The following is a 21,368-nucleotide window of genomic DNA, read 5'->3' as shown; positions in this document are numbered from 1 at the left end:
GCTCTGGATGCAGCACTGTGCTTTCAGCACAATTCGTTACATTTTTCTAACGAGTCGCGCCATTACCGTCTCTCGGCGTCTAAGCTTTTATTTTTATTTGTTATTGGATTACATCCTTGTAACAAGGATTTTGTGTAAAAAAGTAAATATTGTTTCCCAAGAAATTCAATAAAATTACGTTTTATTGAAATATTATTGAAAAGAAAAACTAAATCCTTGTGTTTTATTTATTTTATTTTCGGTGCTACGCATTCAAACACAAATGCAACAAGCTGGGACACAAAGACAACTATGTGTCAGCGCAAAATTAGGCAAATCACCAAAACCTTCAAACATGGAAGAGGGTAAGAAGCAGAAGTTTAAGAAATCAAACAAGAAATGTTGAATTTCAAAAGCTTCGTAAATACACAACAGTGCTAATGAACAACAAGCCTGTTCGTCTACAAATCGATACCGCTTCGGACATATCCATCATATCAACTTCCACATGGGAAATCATTGGTAAGCCCAAAGCTTACACAAGAAAGGTAGTGCCAATAACGCAAACGCTAATAAAATCAACCTCATTGCAAAGTTCAAATGCAACGTAACAATCGATGACGTCACAAAATTCTTAAATTGTTATATTACAGATGTCGAAAAACTAAACATCATGGGAATCGACTGAATTTAATCTTTCGATCTTTGGGATAAACCGATAACATATTGATGTCACAAAATAAAATTCGATGACGATATCGCAGCTCAGAAACGTAAGTACGAAAAAGTGTTTGATAACAACTCATTGGGTTCATGCACAAAAACCAAAGTTAACATTCAGTTGCTGCCAAACGCCAAGGAAGTATTCATTCCCAAAAGACCTGGGGCCAAATCACCGCAGCCGAAATCGAGTACTTCGTCGTCGTAATGTAGTTTACACGGATCACCGCAGTCGTTATCGAATGGTTTCTACTCGAAGTTGAACACAATAGGTAGCATGCTATCGAAAACGAAGTATGTAGTGATTTTTGAGCAGACAAAAGGTAAACAAAAAGAACAAGTAGTTGGTGAAAATGGAAGTATTATTTATATATTTTGGCAAAATACATTTAAGAAAATATAATATTACTTGCATTTAGGGAAACGGAACAAAGAAAGGAATGCTCAGTAGCTGCTTCAAAAAACTCCTCTTTTTAAAGAACATATTTAAAAGCTTCTTTTGACAGACAAAAGCGTCTTTTAAATCTATGGATGTTAAAAACACAAATAGTTAAAAGCACTCACTTCAAAATAGAATCACTTACAGGCAATGCTAAACGACTGATTTTGTCTCGAATATTTTTCCTTATTAATGCCACTTTGTACTCATCCTCTGAATCCGAAGACGAGGAAAACAAAAACACATGGATTCATAATAATTTTTACACATATACATATTTTGATCACAAAAATTTATTTTGAAATCATCTTTTGCTTCCAATTTCTTATTACCATATGTTTAAAGCAATGTAAAAAAAAGTAGTAGACAAAATAAATTACGATCGAATGCGGGATCCAAAATTTTACAGCGATCGAAATGTTTCTCGATACGAAACAGAACTCGATGACGAATGCGGTGATTTGGCCCCTGTTCCATATGCAGCTAGAACAGAGATCAAAGCTGAACTACAAAGACTGGAAAGTGTAGGAATTATTACACCCCTAAATTCGTCAAGATACCCAGCTCCAATTGTAGTCAGCAAACGCAATGGAAAAATTCGCATCTGCGCAAACTATTCTACAGGACTCAATTCTATGGTAGAATCTACCCACTCCAGAGGAAATTCTTTCAGACTGCCACAACAGCGTAATATTTAGTCATCTGGACTTATCTGATGCATATTTACACGTAGAGGTAGACGACAGCAGCAAAGAATTACTCACCATAAATACCCGAAAGGGATTGTACAAGTTTAACCGACTAACACCTGGTATAAAATCTGCTCCAGGAGCAATCCAAAGAATTATGAATGAGTTATGGCATGGTTAAGGCATAGAGGGTACCAAAGCGTACATTGATGACATAATGTTGGCAAGTAAGTCTATCGCTGACATAAAACCAACTTAGATTTAATTTTGCAACGAATACAAGATTTCGGTTTCAAACTAAGATTTTAAAAATGTATTTTTTTCAAAAAGAAATTAAATACTTAAGACAGGTTATCAATAAAGACGACATACGAACTGATCCATGCAAAATTAGCGCCATTAAAAATCTGAAAATTCCAGAAAATGTTGCAGAAGCTAGATCTGTTCTAGGTTCAATCAATGACTACAGCAAGTTTGTAAACAACATGCGCACCTTACGCAAACCTCTTGACGACTTGGATAATAATTTTATATGGACTTCAGAATGTCAAAAATCTCTAGATGACTTTAAGAAAATTCTAACACACTATGACTTTAAGAAATTGCTCTTAACACACTACAACCCGAATTTACCTATTCATCATCAGCAGACGCATGTTTCCTGGCGGAGGAATGAAGGTGATACATCATGTATCCGGAGCACTCACTCCCGCTGAACGCAATTACAGTCAAATAGAGAAGGAGGGTCTCGCTCTCATATTCGCTGTGCAAAGGTTTCACAGAATGCTGTTCGGTCACGCCGACGTATTATCCAGACTCATTAGCGATCATGAAAAGCGAGCTGATGTTTTGCTTCAGACGAGGCAGTTTCGACACTTCCACTCACTTTCAAAACAGTAGTCAACGCAACTAAAAACGACAAAGTTCTCCAGTCTGTCAACAATTTCATAAACAACGGATGGTCTGAAAGCAGTAAAAATGTAGATGATTCAATTATACAATACTACAATCGAAAAGAATCACTATCAACTCTAGATGGAAGCATTTTATTCAACAACCGCATAGTAGTACCAGAAAAATTCAGACAAAAGATATTGAAACAACTTCACAGAGGACATCTATCAGCAGAACGGGGTCAATTCAATAGCTCAAAGTTATTTCTACTGACCCAATATCGACAAACAAATCGAAGACTACGTCCGAAAATGTCAAAATTGTCAATGTGCAGCAAAAAATCCGGTGAAGACCAATCTTTGCCCATGGCCATTAACGACACGCCCACTTGAGAGAATCCATATTGCTGGTCCTGTGAAAGGTAAATATTATCTATTAGTTATTGATTCATTCTCAAAATAACCTGCGATTTATGAGACAACTACAACAACTTCGTTTGCAACGATAAAAATGATGAATGAGTTCTGTGCACAATTTGGAAATCCAGAACAGCTTGTATCAGACAACGGTACACAATTCTGCTCAGACCAATTCCAAACTTTGTGTAAGGAAAGGTCTATTGAGCACACGAGAACCGTACGCTTCCATCCTAGTTCGAACGAACAAGCCGAACGCTCATTAAAGAAATTTGAAGGGGAAGAAACACCTACAGAAGCACTTCAGACGTTCTTAGAAGTCTACAGATCAACTCCAAATCCGAACGCACTAGAAGGTAAAACACCGCCAGAGTCATTCAATGGTCGAAAAATGAGAACAGTCAGAAAACCTCAATACACTGAGCGAAAAGTAAATCACCAAATGGAATCTCAGTACAATAGCAAGCACCAGAAACAGAAAGTTCGCACCAGGAGACTGTCTATGACAATAATTTCAAAGGAAGTAAAAGCAATTGGGTTCACGGTGAGATTATCGAAAAGGTAGGCAACGTTATCTATAACACCATTATAGATTTAGGCGAGATGAAGATTCTTGTAAGAGCACATACGGATTAACTGAGACCCAGAGTTCCCCATCACGAAACACGAACTGAGTCAAATACAAAATTGCCATTGGATTTTCTTCTCGAGGACTTCAACATCACGCCGCCATCTAGTGATGATAATTATGAAACACTTATAGGTTCTCCGCATTGGTTTACTAAGCGTACAATGTGATGCGTCCGATGTATGGTTAATCAAGTAGGCCCAAGTGTTACCATGGTATTATGATTCACCCGGTCAAAAGCATTACTAAAATCGGTATAAATAACATGAGTCTGATTCCCAACAACAACAAACTGACTAATAACATAAGAAATAAACTCCACTAAGTTCGTAGTAGTCGATAGGCCCTTACGAAAACCATGCTGACAAGGATCCAATATCGAGGAATTGCCATGTGACAAAACATCCTCCACCATCTTCTCAAAAAATCTTGGGAATATCACTCAATTTTGCTATCCCCCTACAATTACCCACATCAAAGGGGCTCCCTGAATTATGAAGCAGTACGATAAAAACTCCTCCATCTTAGAGGGAAATGACGAATCTCAATGAACCATACACAAACTGGCTGTCAAATAAAGAAATTTCCACCCGAGCCATCACCATCATAATTACCATCACTCAAAATAGCCCGCGAAACAGTCCGCAATGGACTGTTTCCCCATAAAAGTCCACGACATTCCTACGGATCTTCGACGGCCTAGTCGAGCGCATTAGTGGCAGGGTGGTAGGGGGCTCACATACGGCGTAGAATTCCATTCGTTCTCAGAAATTTCTGGAACTCTAAAGATTTGAATTGGGTTCCATGATCCGTTACTAATGTGTGTGGCAGTCCAAATCTAGCAAATATATCTCCACATATTCTTATAGTCGTGCGTGCAGTAATGTCTGATGCTACATTTACTGTGGGCGGCTACTAACACAAACAAATACTCTCCTTTAAAAGGCCCGGCAAAATCCGCGTGTACTCTTTCGAAGACACTTTCTGTTGCAGGCCATTCGTAAGCTGGTTCAATTCTGTTTAATTCGTTGGCACTCTGTACAATTCAATGAAAGATTTTTGACATCATCATCTAGCGTAGGCCACCAACAGTAAGCCCTAGCCAGTGTTTTCATTTTGGTTATTCCGAAATGTCCCGCATGCAATTCGACTAAGATTCTTTGACGAGGTTTTAAAGGGATATAGGCCCGTATACCTCGTAGCAAACATCCCTGATTTAAACTAAATTCTGTCTGTTCTATATTAAACCTGTCTCGTCGATCACACGACTGACCTGTAAGTAGACACTCTCTTAAAATTTTTGTTTCCTCGTCATTAACATTTGCTTCGCCGAGCTCCTTGGACGTTATCCAACGGTTGCAATTCAATTTATTGACAATGGTACTCTCTTCATCAACTAAATCGGTTTCCATGGAACTGATGTTATCTCCATTGGCCTTCTTTTCTGATGTTAACCAAGACATTGCATCATCATTTGCATTGTCCTTAGACTTTTTAATTTTTATGTCAAATATAAATGACTCTAAAAATATGGCGAACTGCTCCATTCTAGATGTAGAAAGTTGAGGTAAACCTTTATGTGGAGAAAATATTTGTGTACAGGTTTATTATCCGTCACAAGTGTGAATTTACGGCCAAATAAATATTCGTAGAAACGTTTTGCATCAAATATGATTGTCAATTTGACTGTATTTTTTTGGAGTTTGTTAATGTTTGTGAAGCAAACAGGATTGGTTTTTCGTCTCCGTTCGGCAACTTATGACTAAGGACAGCTCCAACAACAATTGGGCTGGCATCGACGGCTAAAATAAGGGGCCGCCTTGAGTCAAAATGAGTAAGAACCACATCTGATTGCATTCGTCTTTTTACTTCTTCTAAGGCATTTGTGCGCTCTTTCCCCCAACGAAATGCCACGTTTTTCTGTAGCAGTCTATTTTGTGGGTACAAGATTGTGCTCAGGTTTCGGATACATCGTTCGTAGTAGTTGATAAAACCAGATTGTTCCAAAAACATTAGCAGACTGCTTAAGTTAACGTTTTCCAGGTCCGCCTGTATCTAAAGCTATATGCCCCTAAAATTTGCTTACGCCTTACACAAAATGCAGGACACTCACACAAGAGGTGTTTAATTGATTCCTTTTCCTCCGCATCATGACAGCTCATACAATAGTTATATACTTCGCGCCAATAGTTTTTGCAAAATCGCCTATCAGTCAGCGGCACGTTATAGCAGATATCAAGAGTAATATCTCTCATCTCCAGAGCACTAGCATATCTAGTGTGCGGTTTAAGTTTAAATGGGGCCATATTTACTTGGTGTCGTTACAACCCTTGCAATTATCCCATCGAACATTTGCCATCATAACACGCAGTATAATCTTTTCGCTATTCGAAGTTCCACAGTTTTAGTGTAATCCACTACGTTAGGCACATCTGGCATTATTTTGAGGACCGAACTGTGACCGTAACTTTTTTCCGACCACAGCGATAGCTCGCGCAACCGCACAGCCGTTGTTGCAGCTGACTGTTTGGCCAAAATGTCTAAAGGCAATAGATGCAGTATGACATTAAGGGAGTTTGTTCCTGTCTTGCTGAATGCACCTGAGATACACAAGCACGCCATACGCTGAACTTTGTCTAAACTTGTCGGCTGGTGAAGTGCCGGCCACCAGACTACAATACCATATAGCATTATAGGTCTAACCACTGCCGTGTATAGCCAATGTACAATTTTTGGTTTTAGTCCCCACTTTTTCCCTATTGCCTTTTTGCACGAGTATAAAGCTACCGTTGCTTTCCTTGCCCTTTCTTCAATATTAAGCTTAAAGGTCAGCTTCCTGTCCAAAATAACACCAAGGTATTTTGCGCACTCACGGTTAGGCCTATTTCCGCTAAGGAAATAGGCCTAACCGTGGGAGTTTTGCGATCTTTGCAGTACATGACTATTTCTGTCTTTGCAGGATTTACCCCAAGACCATTATCTTTCGCCCATTTCTCAGTCATCCGGAGGGCTCTCTGTATAATATCTCTAACTGTTGATGGGAATTTTCCCCTGACTGCTAGCGCCATATCATCTGCGTATGCAACATTCCAAAGAAGAGGGGATAGAACTCCTCTTGAGGAGTGCCTCTGTTCACATACCTTTGTATGTTTGCTTGTCCTAGTGTGGCTGAAATGCGTCTCTTCCTTAGAAGTTCGTCTAACAGCCTAAGTATACCTGGATCAACATTCAGAGTTGTCAGTCCATTTAATATCGAGCTCGGATGGACGTTATTGAACGTCCCTTCGATGTCTAGAAATGCCACGATTGTGTATTCTTTGACAGATAGTGAGCTTTCAATAAAGCTGACTAGTTCATGTAATGCGGTCTCAGTAGACCTGCCTTTCGAGTATGCATGTTGTCGTTTCGAGAGCAAACTTGAATCGACGCTAGTTCTAAGATAAATATCTATCATCCTCTCCAGAATCTTAAGTAGGAATGATGATAAGCTGATTGGTCGGAAATCCTTCGCATTCGAGTGAGAGGCTTTTCCCGCTTTAGGTATGAAAACGACTTTTGATTCTCTCCACTTTCGTGGAATATATGCTAAGTTGATACATCCTGTATATATCGCCGACAACCAGGGGATAATTCTGTCAGCCACCGCTTGTAACTCCGCCGGAGTAATTCCATCAGGTCCAGGGGATTTGAATGATCCAAAGCTATTTAACGCCCATTTTATTCTAGATTCTGATACAATTTCCTCGATAGGAAACGACCGCTGAGCCACTGTGGCACCGCCAGTGCATAGTTCAACCGTCTGATTTCCGGGAAAATGTGTGTCCAATAGTACCTCCAGCGTCTCCTCACTGGACGTTGTCCAATTGCCCTCCGATGTTTTAATGAAACCTGGAGCGGAGCTCGTGGATGCTAGCACCTTCCGTAGTCTGGAAGCCTCGGACGTATTCTCAATACTGCTGCAGTAATCATTCCAAGAGTTATGCTGAGCCTTTCTCAGTTCTCGCTTGTATCCTCTCAGATTCTTCTTGTAAGCGTCCCAATACTCAGGGGCTCTAGTGGACTTTGCCTTGTTAAAGAGCTTCCTGCACGATTTCCTCATATTACCTAACTCCGTAGACCACCATGGTGGTCGATTTTTCCCCCTTGGCTTCCCTCTAGGGCATGCAGCTTTCAGTGAAATGTTGAAGGCCTTAGTAATCCTCTCCACTGCGTGTGTTTGATAACTTGCACAGTGCTCATATTTGTCTCTGGTATTTCCGGTATCATCATATTGAACGATTCCCTATACCTATTCCAGTCAGCTTTCCTAACATTTGGCGGAAATATGGTCTTGGTGGTATGAACATCAAATTTGAAACTGATGTAGCGATGATCTGAGAAGCTGTGTTCACTTAAAACCTGCCACTCAGATATCATTTCATTCAGTTCTTGCGAGGCCAAGGTGACGTCCAAAACCTCTTGCCTGTTTTTAGTAACAAAGGTTGGGGCATCTCCCTTATTGCAAACTACCAAATTAGTGCGCAAAATAAACTCTAGGAGTGATTCTCCTCTTGTATTAATGTCACCACTTCCCCATATACTATGATGTGCATTTGCATCGCATCCCATAATGAGTTTTGTCTTTGTTTTCAATGACTCCTCAACTAAGGTGTTAACGGCACATGGAGGCATCTCCCTATCATGTCCCATGTAGACCGAAGATACCCAATATTTGCATTTGGCTATTTCTAAACTGGCAACGACAGTGTCTGTATTGCACATTGAAGGAAGCAGAAACAAGTTGAGCTCGTTTTTAGCAATTATACAGGCTCGATTTACATCATTACCAGTATACTGCAATAGTTTGAACCCCGGAGTACTTAATTCACATATTTTGTTTCTATAAACATATGGTTCTTGCATAAGAACTATATCTATGTCCCCTTTCATCAGGAGAACTTTTAAGGCAGCACATGCAGCCTTACAATGATGAAGATTTATCTGGAGGATCCGTAGGACCATCGAGATTTTCAACAACCGTCACATCAGCCGCTTCAATCGAGTCATCAAGAATGTCCTCTTCAGAGATATCGGTGACTCTCGCAATAACCATAGGTTCAACTTTGGTGAGTTCTGAGGCAGTAGAAACCTCCTCTTGCATACGGTGACTATCCAAGTCTGCATCTTTGGTATCTCCCTCGACTTCGCAAGAGGATCCGCTTATTTCTGATTCAGACAGAGGCTTGTCGATTTCCGAATCCTTTAGCTGATCGTTTTTATATACCTTCATTTGGATATAATGAAAGCCATACATACCCGGCCCTGGGACTTTGCTAGATGTGGCAAAGACTGAGTGTTCAATATTCTTGGTTGAAACCGCACTATTTACCTATGGAGCTTCCAAATAATTGTGGGTGAATGCGTGGCATAAAAGTAGAAAAGAAATAAAAAGGCACTGGTTTAGAATTTGAACCAAAATGTATGGGCTTTATTTAATAAATTATTGCTCGCAAACAATATTTACCTTCGTGGAAGCGAGAGAGTCTCAAAGTAAGAATGTTCAAAAGCTTGGATGCCGAAAGGCGGGGGTTGATGACATTTGACGTTAGAAAATGTCTTCATTTTCGTACCGAAAGGCAGAAAAGGTATAGACAAATCCTAACGGCGGGATTACACTTGAAAATGATTATATGATTTAACAAAAGCTAAGAAAACGGCATTTGAACTGAAACATTGCCGCCCGCCTTGCAACATCCAGCCATGTTGCAAAATTTAAAGTAATATTAATTATATGTACAATTTAAATAATGAAATAAAGAACTAATGAAAGTATACAGAATGTACATTTCAATTAATAAAAAAAGGAGCATTTTATTTTAGTTCAATTCTGTTTTTTCTTGTTATAGTTTCCATTTCATGTTTCATTTTTTCCAAAACATATTATTATTATTTACAAATGTGCTCGTTAAGCACGCGATCGTAAATGGACTCGTTAAGCCCGATCGATATAATTAAATTCCAAATAAATTTGACTCGGAAGAGCCGGGTGTCGAGGACTCGTAAAGTCAGAAGGCAGTTGAAGACTACCTTACACCCAAGTGTGATATGGACCCGATATAACCCACCCAAACTTTGTGAGTTGGGCCCATGGGTGACCGGGGCTAGAGTATATTTGTGGCACTACGGTCTGCAGTCTTCGCTAAAAGCGCAACGGCTTGAAATCACATGAATGATGCCATGCGTATATGTCGATATACTCGAGCCCTGGTTCTTTCGACTGGTGCCTAAAGGGGTGGCGAAGCCACAAATAATTTTCCTGGAGGAACTTCAGAAGCCGTCGTCAACGGTTTGTTATAGGTTGCTGTTGCAACATTGTCGGCTAGAATGGCAGAATCAGTAGTCGTACTGATGGTATGTTCATCGGCAAGGGGGTGCGATGCTAGAATTATTCTCCCGTACCTCATCCAACATGGGGACGTCGTCCTCAGACTCTGGAAGGGTAGCAGCCATCTTTGCTATGTTTTCTATCTAAGAAAATATAGAAAGATTCTTTCCGTGAGAAAGAAGTCCAAATCTAACCAAGAAGACAAAGTAGACTTGTCCTTAATACTCTGTTCCCAAAGTGTAACAGTACATTTCGGCAACCTCTGAAGGCATAAAATGACGAGGATGGGATCCCAATCGTCAGTGGCCACATCGTAGATGGACATTGTCGAAATGCATGTCGAGATACCACGTTGTAGTTTCTTCAGTCCTGAACTGGTCTCAGACTCCAAGACCGGTAAATCAAATAATAACTTGAGTTGGTGGTTCACCAATAGGCGGGTATTATCATAAGTACCCCATAGTGCCTTCCACGCAAGAGCGAAGCTTCTATGCGTAAGCGGAAATTTTCGAAACAACCTCGCGAGCTTCACCACTGGTCTTCTTGAGCAAATGACACAATTTCTTAATATCGTTAAGTCGGCTATTGTTAATGTATACCGCTGTGAAGAAATCTCTAAATGTCGGCCAATTAAGAAAATCGACGTCAAAAACATCTATATCACAAGGCGATAGATTGAGACTGTGGGAGGAACTATTATCTCCCCTAGAGCTGATGGAAGAGCCGCGTGACTCATCGGACCTATAAGGAACATTCAAAAGTGAGGTTTGGTCCTCCGAGGCGATTTAGCAGAACGCTTAGATGGTGCACGTAGTGCATCCAATTTACATTGAATTGATTCCATAACGTTCAGATACCAATTATAAGCCACATCATATTTGCTATCAGCAGCGGCGACTGCCTCGGTTGCGTTGCTCTGTGTGGACACAAAGTCAAGACATTCGTCGAATAAGCTCTTAACTTTTTCCCACAACGACTTAGCCTCGGAACCATGACATTCTAATCTATAGGCGGTGAAATCATCGTCTCACAAACTGTGAAACTTCGTTTCAAATCGGACTACTGCGTCAGTTGCTCTTGTGAAAGCAGTCAGTGGTGTAGTAGTCATTATGACAAAGTACTGGGAAACTTAAAGGGCGAAAACATTGACACGTGATGTCCAAAACTCTCGAAAAGAGTATAAATCGATCCAAACGCTACTTCGATTTGTCGTCGAACAAATGAAAATGCAGTTTCTTCCAGTGTATCCGAAATGTGTATCGTCAACACACAATATTTTTCGCAGTGTACCGAAAGTACCACAAATGTGAACAAGGTAACGTAATTACCACAAAAACACAAAAAATGAGATCAGAAAATTTCTCACAGTGTACGGAGTACAACCAATTTTTTACAGTGTATCGTCGATACACCAATTTCCTTACAGTGTATTGGAAATACCAGCTAAAATTAGCTCTGTAAGGTAAATTATAAGTATTTTAAATTTTGTGTAAAAAAATTTCTCTAAGTGTATGAAAACACGTAAAGTTTCCTCAAGTGTATCGTAACTACAAGAAACCCTTTCTCGCGTGGCGAAATGTATGCAAAATCTTTATTTCGAAAATATTACAATATTTTTCCAGTGTACCCTGTGTACCAAAAGATTTTTGCAAGTGTATCGTGAATACAAAAAATATTTTCAGTGTATCGTAGAATACAAAGAATGACTTTTGCGTGGCGAATTATCGAAAAAATTGAAAACTTTATATATTACGAGAGAGTTTCTCTCAGTGTATATATTATCCAAAATTTCTCCCAGTGTATGTAGATACACAAAATTTGTGCAATGTATCGTGAATATCACTTGCCAAATTTGAAAAATTACAAAACAATAAAAGGGCTGTTTTCTTTTAGCACTGGATATGATAAGCCGTTCAGGACTAAAATAAAACAGAGTACTCGTTTATCCAGGACATCTCCAAAAATATGCAACACTGTCATCAGCTGTTTAAAAACAATCACAGAAAAGAAGTGAAATCTTGCATTTTTAATGTATGAAATGCTTCAATTAGTAGTAAATATTTACTGCTGCGATTATTCATGACACTGATCACTTTGAATTTCATGTTTTTCGATAAAATAAGTCACAATAAATTGCTATTGTGAATCGAAGAAGCGTCACTTTATCCAAATCGGGGCGACTTGCACTGATGAGATGTTCTGGATAGAACACCAGTGCAACGATGTTCTGGATAGCCCATACAAATGTTACATCCAGTGCAAAAAGAAAACAGCCCTAAAAAGTCGTGAACTTTAAATTGTAAAATATCAACTTGACCGATTGTAGGGTGCACGGACTGTAAGATGCACACTACGAAACAATAAGGTCCAACAACAAAAATAATATAAAAAATCAAAAAGTTTCATCAAAACTAAAAATTCCCAATATTAAAATAATATAATATATAATAAATACTGTTATTTTATTGTTTATATCGACCGACCGTAGGGTACACTACCACGTAACACGAACGAAATAGTAAACGACCGATATCCCTAGGAATCAACAATAAATACTTTTCTCAATTGAACTTGCAAAAATTTATTTTTATAATTTCGCGCCGTAAGCGACCCACGCTAATAAACCAACGTGTATGCAGTTCGAACGTAGGTTGGATGTAACACCTGTGTGCGTACGTGTGTATCAGGGATGGAAAATGCAGTACTAAAGTACTTTTTTCAATACTTTTTCACCCCGGTCAGTACCGTAGTACCCCCGCGAATGATTTAGTACCTTTTGTGTAGACATTTTTGAGTCGATATCAGATTTATGGTACAATAGCTTTGACAAAATATGTTAATATTTTGAGAAAGTCTTTATCAACCTTATTTGCTAATAGTCTTTTACAAATATGGCAAAACAGACATGTTCATGTGGGAAGAAAATCTCGATTTTGTAAAAGATATAGTCAAAAACAGGATTTTATTGAACTTCAAGAATGTTTTAGTCGAAAAAAGAATGCGATTCTATATTCTCAATTTTTTATTTCGGTAGAAAATGTTGTCTAAATTTTATTTCTATATAGAATTTTTGCAAAATTTTATTTTTATAGATAATTTTGTCAAAATTTTATTTCAATTGAAAATTTTGTAAAAATGTTATTTCTATAGGAAATTTTTGCAAAACTTTATTTCTATAGAAAAAATTTTGCAAATTTTTTTTTCTATAGAATTTTTTTTGCAAAATTTTATTTCCCATCGTTTTGTTTTGTTATTGTTGGTTTTGTTCTTTAAGCATTGTTTTTGTTTTTTTATTGCAGCTTAAAACCATACATTGACTAAACTACAAGTGTAGCTTAACCAACAGAGGAAAATAATGTTTGTCAAATTTATTTGGTCAAAGTCCTATAGACTGCAAGATGGTTGGATGGACGCACGTTTCGGAATTACCACATTCCTCATCAGCATCCCCTACTTGCAGCAAAACTATCAACCAATTATAAGAATAAATTCAGGAAGTTCATTAAACCCAACAATAAACCACACTTGAACCTTCCGAAAAAAAAGGTTTTTGTATGATAGCCGGTTATAGAAAATTTTTGCAAAATTTTATTTATATAGAAAATTTTTTCAAAATTTTATTTTCTTTAAAATTCAGTCTCTTGACAATAATCTTCCAGTGAAATTTTTGTTGAAATTTAGTAAAAAGTACCTTTCCGCTCAAAAAATACCTTTTTTGTACTTTCTTAAAAATTGTATTTTCCATCCCTGGTGTGTATAGCAAGTTGAACGGCAACTGTATAACACTTTACTGTTGATGCCTATTGGCAAACCAATGCTTTCAACCAATGCAATTGTTTTTGTTTTTTCTATGCAGATCGAAGATCAAAAAACCAAAAGAAAAAACACAACAATATGAATGTAATCAAATGGAGAAATACAGCGAAATTGAATTCAACTTTGACGTAGAATATTTGGACGAAAACGCACTTTTCAACACTTTAATGACAATGTAACCGGGTATTAAAGACCGACGGATAATTTAATTTTTTCTCGTAGAAATTTAATGTAAAACCGATATAAAATACGAGTTGTAAAGCGACCGTAGGCGAGTGTTTATTTCTGTTTTTATTTATTTTTACACCGAAGGATATGCTCACTTTTTAATTATCACTGAAAGTACATACCTTGGTTGTTGATAATAAAAATATATTTATTGAAAATGCCTCGTAGAGGATGGTGATCGTCAATCGTTTGTTGTTGTTGGTGGCGTAGCCTTTGCCTTCGTAAAAGAAATAAAAAGAGCGAATTAATTCTTTCCAATTAATATTCGGCTCGAATGGACCAATGAATGCGTGGCATAAAAGTAGAAAAGAAATAAAAAGGCACTGGTTTAGAATTTGAACCAAAATGTATGGGCTTTATTTAATAAATTATTGCTCGTCAAACAATATTTACTTTCGTGGAAGCGAGAGTAAGAATGTCCAAAAGCTTGGATGCCGGAAGGCGGGGGTTAATGACATTTGACGTTAGAAAATGTCCTCATTTTCGTACCGAAAGGCAGAAAAGGTATAGACAAATCCTAACGGCAGGATTACACTTGAAAATGATTATATGATTTAACAAAAGCTAAGAAAACGGCATTTGAACTTAAACAGTGGGTATCTGGCAATATCTTTTTTTAATTGATCTTCCGTTTCAGATGTTTCTATTAAGGACCTCCTCCCTGTCCTTTTGTAGTTGTTTTTGTATTATGTGTCCCCACTTAAATGGTAAAGCTCGCAACCAATCCCTTCCCAACAGTGCCAAACGGCATCCACGTACCACGAACAACTTTAATTTGTGTTTCTTTCCAACCGCTTTAACCTCAACCCACGTGTAACCAACACAATCCACTTGCTGGTTGCAATAACTATACAGCTTTGTTAAATAATTCAACGTTCCCCAGGACTTTTTGCACCTCTTTCAGACCAGCAACCGTTACAGTAGAACCTTTGTAAATTTCGAACAAGAATCCTCGATTACTCACTAAAAGAGAATAAGTAAGCTTGGAACCAACATATTCAACACGGACATTACTAATCCACTCCTCCGGGTCGTAATCTTGCTCTTCGCAATCTGTAATCTCCTTGTTCCCATTTCCTGCTTCAATTGAGTGCACACGTATCTTCTCTTTCAAACATACGCGTCTGAGATGTCCCTTTGCGTTATCCGCATCTTCCTTTTGTTTTTCCTTTTTACGCCTGCTTGTCCGCATGACATTTAGGGTGTTATTTTTATTATTAAGTTCCAATCCACCCTTTTCTGCTATTTCGGCAGCTTCAGCAATATTTACTGTTTTTTTCTAGAGTTAGATTGTCCTATTCCAGAAGACGACTTTGTACCACTTTATTATTTAATCCAAATATAAAGTGGTTACGTAATGCCTTGTCCAAATAACCTTCAAAAGCACATGTTGCCGCCATCCTTTTCAATGCTACTAGGTACTCCGCACACGATTCACCCTCTTCTTGTTTCCATAAATGGAAACGATAACACTCAGGAACTTCATTGGGTTTCGGTTGGAAGTGTTTTTCTAGCACCGTGATCACCTCGTTATACGACTTCGTCTCTGGAGCCTCCGGTAAAATTCGATCACAAAGTATGTTATACACTTTAGCCCCCATAAAATAGAGCAAATAGCACAACTTTTTCGAATTCTCGCATTCAATGAGTTTAAATGTAGTTTCCAATCTTGTCTAATTCATCACTTTAGGGTCAAATGCTTCCAAAGCACATTGTATTCCGCCAGACGCCATATTGTTGGCTAAATCTCCTTTATTTTTTTCCCCCTCATCGCCACTGTTAAAACTCATCTATTCAATGTGATAGCTAGTAATCGAATTCTTGTTTTATTCTTTTTCAAATACAATATTCTGTTTTTAATTACACCATACATTTAAAACATAGCGGGTCAAACTTGGCTTCTAGTCTTAAAGGGTTATTACAATAGTTGTTGTATATATAAAGTCGTTTGTAATTCACAATAAATTTTGTATATATAACACCTACATACAGAATACCCAAAGGAATTCATAACTCCATTGATCTGACCCAAACCAGGATCAAGAAAAAGATCCAAAAAAGTTGTCTCCCATTCCGATCCACCAGAAATAGAAAGTGGAGTCAATGCCACGGTATCAGACAAGCTGAGCACCGATCCTCTCCGAATCACTCACCCCAGACATTTTTATTTATTGCCACAAAATGACGCTCATATATAGAATATTCCAAAGCCATAGATAGAATATTCCGAACTCTACCGCTAGGAATTCAATACTATCAACCCAATCAAGAACAATTCGATCAGAGGTGACACCTTCACCAATCAGTACTCCTCCACCAACCCTTCTTAGACGATCCTTCCTGAACACCAAGTAACGACCACAAAGAATCTCAGAATCATATACCGACGGCCTGAGCCATGTCTCAGTCATAACCAAAACGCGAATTGGTTCCAGCTCCTTTTTTCAGTTTTTAAAGACTTCTTATCTTGGAAACAATATTCAATCGAATTCAATCAAGGCCCGATTAGTTGTACGAGGTTTATTCAAAAAATTCGGCCAAGACTATGAGGAAACTTTTAGCCCGGTGGCAAAGTTTATATCGATTTTGGCATTATCAAGTATGTATAATTACCACCTGCAACAATGTGACATAAATATTGCAAAACAGTATTTATAGGATGAAACAAGCTTCGAGATCTGCGTTGCCAGAATTGTTTCACCAAAAACCGCTAGATTTTCCAAAAAAAAAAGATTAAAAAAGCTAAAAAATGCAAAATAAATAGAAAAAAGCTAAATTTTTTGTATCAAAAGTCACATTTTTGATTGAAATTTGACAAACTTAAAAGCTTTATCTCACTTAAAATGCATATTATTTTCATTTTAATTCCACTTCTGTGAGACTGTAACAATACCTAAGTCGTATTAGCTCTGTTTGCGTTTTCGATACATTTTGATTACTATCACAAATTTTTACTGGAAGCCCTTCGTCTTGTGGGAACTACCTTCCCAACACCTCTATTTTATTTACTTGTTATTTTAAAATATTTAGTAATCTAGTGGCCAGTTTCTCATCCTCCGATTAATTTTAACCGGTGGATAGACCACCGGTTAGTAAAATTTTTGTATGGAATCAGCTGTTTTATCGACACGATAAATAATACCAAGACATTGAGAAACTGGCCCTAAGCATGCTTTGGATTTGGTAAAAAAATGATTTGTCATTTTTTTAAATAAAATTTTAGTTTGGTTTTGAAATTGTGAGAAATTCGAAATACATTACTTTTATTTAAATTGTAGAAAATACCTACAGTTTACATTTCCCAGTAAAAACAGTTTCCTTTTCTTGATGAGCTATCAAAGTGCTTTAAAAACGTGTTAACGACAACTTAAATTTCCAAATTCAGACTCGACTTCAAGTAGAAATTATTGTATGTATACGTTTTAAAATAAAGTGTTGAAAAACATCTTTTATTATTGAACGCTATTTTGGTTTGTGGTCAAGATACAAACACTCCTCATATTTAAAGACTATTTCATTAATTTTAGATTTTTTTAGAATTGACCCTAGCCTAGCCATTATTTTTGTCACTGAATGGTTCAAATTTTAATAGATTTTAATTTCAATGCGTGGAAAATTTAGAAAGGAAATGCTACTAAAAATAAACTTGCCGAGCCCTAATACAGCTAAAAGTCTAAAACGGCAAAAGAAGAATATAAATCTTCATCCTGGAACTAAGAATTCAACTCGATATTCTATGCAGGTAATGTTTACCGAAATTAATTTTTAATTAGCCAAAAATAAGTTCTAATTATTCTGTTTACTTTTGGACAATGGAATTTAACCTACAGACGGATTTATTCGAAATCTAGAAACATAATGAACATGCTGACATGGTTATTATGATAAGGAAGATAATAAGTTATATATTTTGTTTATAGCATAATGGACAAAAATAAAATATTGAGTATTTTTAAAGGAAACGCACATTTTCTTTTTTTTTCAAATTAAAAAAGATTTTTGGTGTGTAATATATTAATTCTTAAATTGAAATTTATTTTCAAAATCACTTAATATTTAATCGAATCAACCAAATAGTTTGTTTTTTCCGCGAAATTAATTAAAATGTTAATTGATTCAATTAAAACATTGATTGAATTTGGTCAAAAACCAATCATTTTTTAATGAATTCAATCACAAAATTAATTAATTCTGTGACAAAAGTCAATTAAAGTTTTAATTGAAAATCGTGTTGGTCAAAATGGATGATTGTATCCGCGTATTATTGAATCCGCGATTTTCGTGATTGAAATAAAAAAAGAATGTGTGTAATCTCATAATTATTCCCATCGCCTTAATTTGATTTCACAATGAGCAATTTTCCACCGCCGAATACAAATTTATATCCTCTTAGCGGTCAAGCCGACAGAAGCAAACATCTAGTGTCAGCCGGCGCTATACGATTTATAAAATAAAATAAATACTAAAAATAAAACAATATAACAATGGCTGGTTTCACTTTTTTAGCACATAAAGATCGCTATTTTAAGCATTCAATTTGTCCTGCCACGACTCTATCACTCCGCCTGCTCCCTAGAAAAGAATGCGAACAATCGTAATGGGCAATAGTCTCCTAGCACTATAGCGCGTAGATAGGTCGTATCCATAGCAGTAGTGCAAGCGGAAGGTGTCTTGAGCAGGCTGCCGAGATCTCGATTTTGCTGTCATATTCATAGTATACTCGTATATGATTCATAATATCTCACTGATATTCCTGCGTATCACTATTGAATTGTAGAAACTATTGGCTTTCTGGAACTGGTACAATAATACTGAGCTGTTTCGGTACTGAATATTGTTACGTGAGAAAATTTTACGGAGACGTCGTAGTATACCTTTTTAGTACACTACACACATTCGTTACATATCGCCGAAATATGACGGAAAAGAAACACCGTGGGCGGACATCTTAACCAAAAAAAGTATTTCAGGTTGATGCATATTTATAGTAGTGAAAAAGTACATGGTTGGTGTTTTCCTTCGCCCTTCAGGATTCGAATATTTTATATTCCTACCACAAGATTCTATATAACTGATAGTGCTTGGTATGATGAAACTTTTATTCTAAAAAAGATATACAGTGGGGAGCAAAACCGACTGTAAGTTTTCACTTTTTGCAATCTTTATTAAATAGAAAATGTGTATTAAGTCCCACAAAGATTAGGTCGTTGATGACTGGAAATAAGTTAAATGGTCAGATGAAATAAAAATAAAGTTTTTAATTTGATGCAATAGAACATTACTGGTAACGACCCCCGAACATTACTTGTAATGACAGTCTCCAAAAACTCCACATCACACAAACCTTAAAACATAGAGGGGGAAGCTTCATGGTATGGGGAGTCATGAAAAAATTTGCCTGAGTTTGTGGAGGTTTGCCCCTACTTTGAGGATCAAGTCGTTTTTCAAAAAGACGGCAAACCCAAGCATACTTACAAAATAGTAAGGAATGGTTGTCGGAGCACAGTTCTCAAATGCTCAGAAGGTTACCACAAAGCCCCGATTTAAATCCCATTGAGAATCTATGGTCTCTGGTTAAAAGGTGCTTGAGATTACATCAAAGAGCACCAAAAATAGTTCAGCACAATAAGTCGGATATTCCAAAGAAATAATAAAAACAACTTGATTTGATTTTAATGTATTGTGCATAAAGTGCAAAATTGGATCCAGACTTACTTTTATTTTAATAAATGCATTAGTATAGGTATATAATTTATCTGAATGTACAGTTTTGTTTATCATGATGTATAAATGAAAAAAAAATTTTAGCAAATAAAGCATACTCCTAAGTGGTCAACATGCACTCGGTTTTGCTCCCCACTGTAAGCGTTTTTAGATATTTTAATGCAATATAAAGATGGTCCTCTTTTCAAGAATTTCACAAAAGGATTATTATAAACTTACAGGTCGTCTATATATGCGCATTTTAAATATAGATAGTAAATTATTATTCATGAAATTTCATTACAAAATTCCCTTTCTCCGGTTTTATAAATTATTTTGTTTACTCTCAGACGGCCATAGTACTTAGAGGTCATGTATATTTGTGCATATTAAATATAGATTATGAATTGTTTTTCACGAAATAAAATTCATTTAAAAAAGTCCTTTTATTTCCTTTGACTTACTTTTATGATTAATCGGGTATTGCCTGTGAACATCGTAATGTAAACTTTAAACTTACATTTAAAGCGTACATTCTAAACATAAACTACTTATGACTTCCAAGCCACTAGAAAAAATAGATATCTTGCTATGGCTCAGGTAATATTACTCATAAAATAGTTAATTCACCTATTTTTAGGGTATTTACCTGTTTTATTTATCCTATGGAGACTGGATCATACATATACATTTGCACTTTATTTAAAATCCTCAATTTAAACCGGATTTAAACGAAAATTCACAATAAAAATCCACATACAAATAAAATAAATAAAATAAATTGCTTAAAAAATTGTGAAAGGCTTAGTTAGTGGTTTGAGGTGTAACGTAACGTAAGCTCAAACTCCAGAGTTGCCACGACATTAAAGCTATTTCCAAAGACTTTGTAATTATCCCCCATGTTCCAAAATTCGGAATCGCAAATCACATGAATTTATTTTTCTTGTAAAGGCCGGTACTCTGTTCGGTTTTCGCGTTGAAACTCCGTACAAAATTAAAAAATGCGAAAAACTAGCGAAAATTTTCCATTTGTGGTACTTTGTTTTTTTCGAGTTGAAAAACTGACGTTTATATCATGGCGCCATTTGCAATGTGAATTAAGAAATAATTTATTTATTAAAACTGTTTGTGTGGGTTTATAACACAAACACGGATTATATTTTTGTTCCGAAACTATACAAAGGATCAAAGGAGCAGCAGAACAATTGTCCAAGGAAAATAAAATGTTCATTTTGTAATAACAAGCAGCCACCACCAACTTAATTCAATATCGTTCCCTGTAAAATAGCGCTCCAAGTTACCTAAATAAACACCGCTTTCTATGTGCGAAATAATGGTTTCTATAAAATTTTTTCACAAGAATGAACCTAGTACCGGCCTTAAGGTGAGTACTATGTTCGAGTTTTTCACCAAAACACTAAATTAAAAGTGCAAAAATATATATGAAGACGATAACATTTTTATCAAGTCTCTGCAAATTATGGATGGAAAA

General features: G+C 36.7%; 3 protein-coding genes across 5 annotated transcripts in view; 1 reads left to right on the top strand and 2 right to left on the bottom strand.

Moving 5' to 3' along the window:
• The window catches only part of sigmar (Tumor necrosis factor alpha-induced protein 8-like protein sigmar), a 279,261-nt gene extending 258,555 nt beyond the window's left edge, over window positions 1–20,706 (bottom strand). The window contains exon 1 of one of the 3 annotated variants that reach the window (XM_075309648.1): window positions 20,526–20,706. The gene's annotated coding sequence lies outside the window, so the exon portion shown is untranslated. The remainder of the gene's footprint in view (window positions 1–20,525) is intronic. The other 2 variants (XM_075309650.1, XM_075309649.1) reach the window with 2 other exon arrangements.
• LOC142239801 (uncharacterized) lies at window positions 2,045–3,113 on the top strand. The gene is made up of 3 exons (XM_075311566.1): window positions 2,045–2,054; window positions 2,158–2,505; window positions 2,686–3,113. Exons 1-3 carry the CDS (start codon window positions 2,045–2,047, stop codon window positions 3,111–3,113), a joined length of 786 nt encoding a protein of 261 aa, XP_075167681.1.
• On the bottom strand, window positions 4,776–5,312 carry LOC142239800 (uncharacterized). Its single transcript, XM_075311565.1, has one exon. It carries the CDS (start codon window positions 5,310–5,312, stop codon window positions 4,776–4,778), a length of 537 nt encoding a protein of 178 aa, XP_075167680.1.
• Window positions 20,707–21,368: the final 662 nt, after the last annotated feature.

This window comes from Haematobia irritans, chromosome 5 (assembly GCF_050003625.1).
Source record: "Haematobia irritans isolate KBUSLIRL chromosome 5, ASM5000362v1, whole genome shotgun sequence".
In the NCBI taxonomy this organism is placed as follows: domain Eukaryota; kingdom Metazoa; phylum Arthropoda; class Insecta; order Diptera; family Muscidae; genus Haematobia; species Haematobia irritans.
Note: the sequence above shows the minus strand (reverse complement) of the source record. Positions and strands in the feature narration are given on the sequence as shown.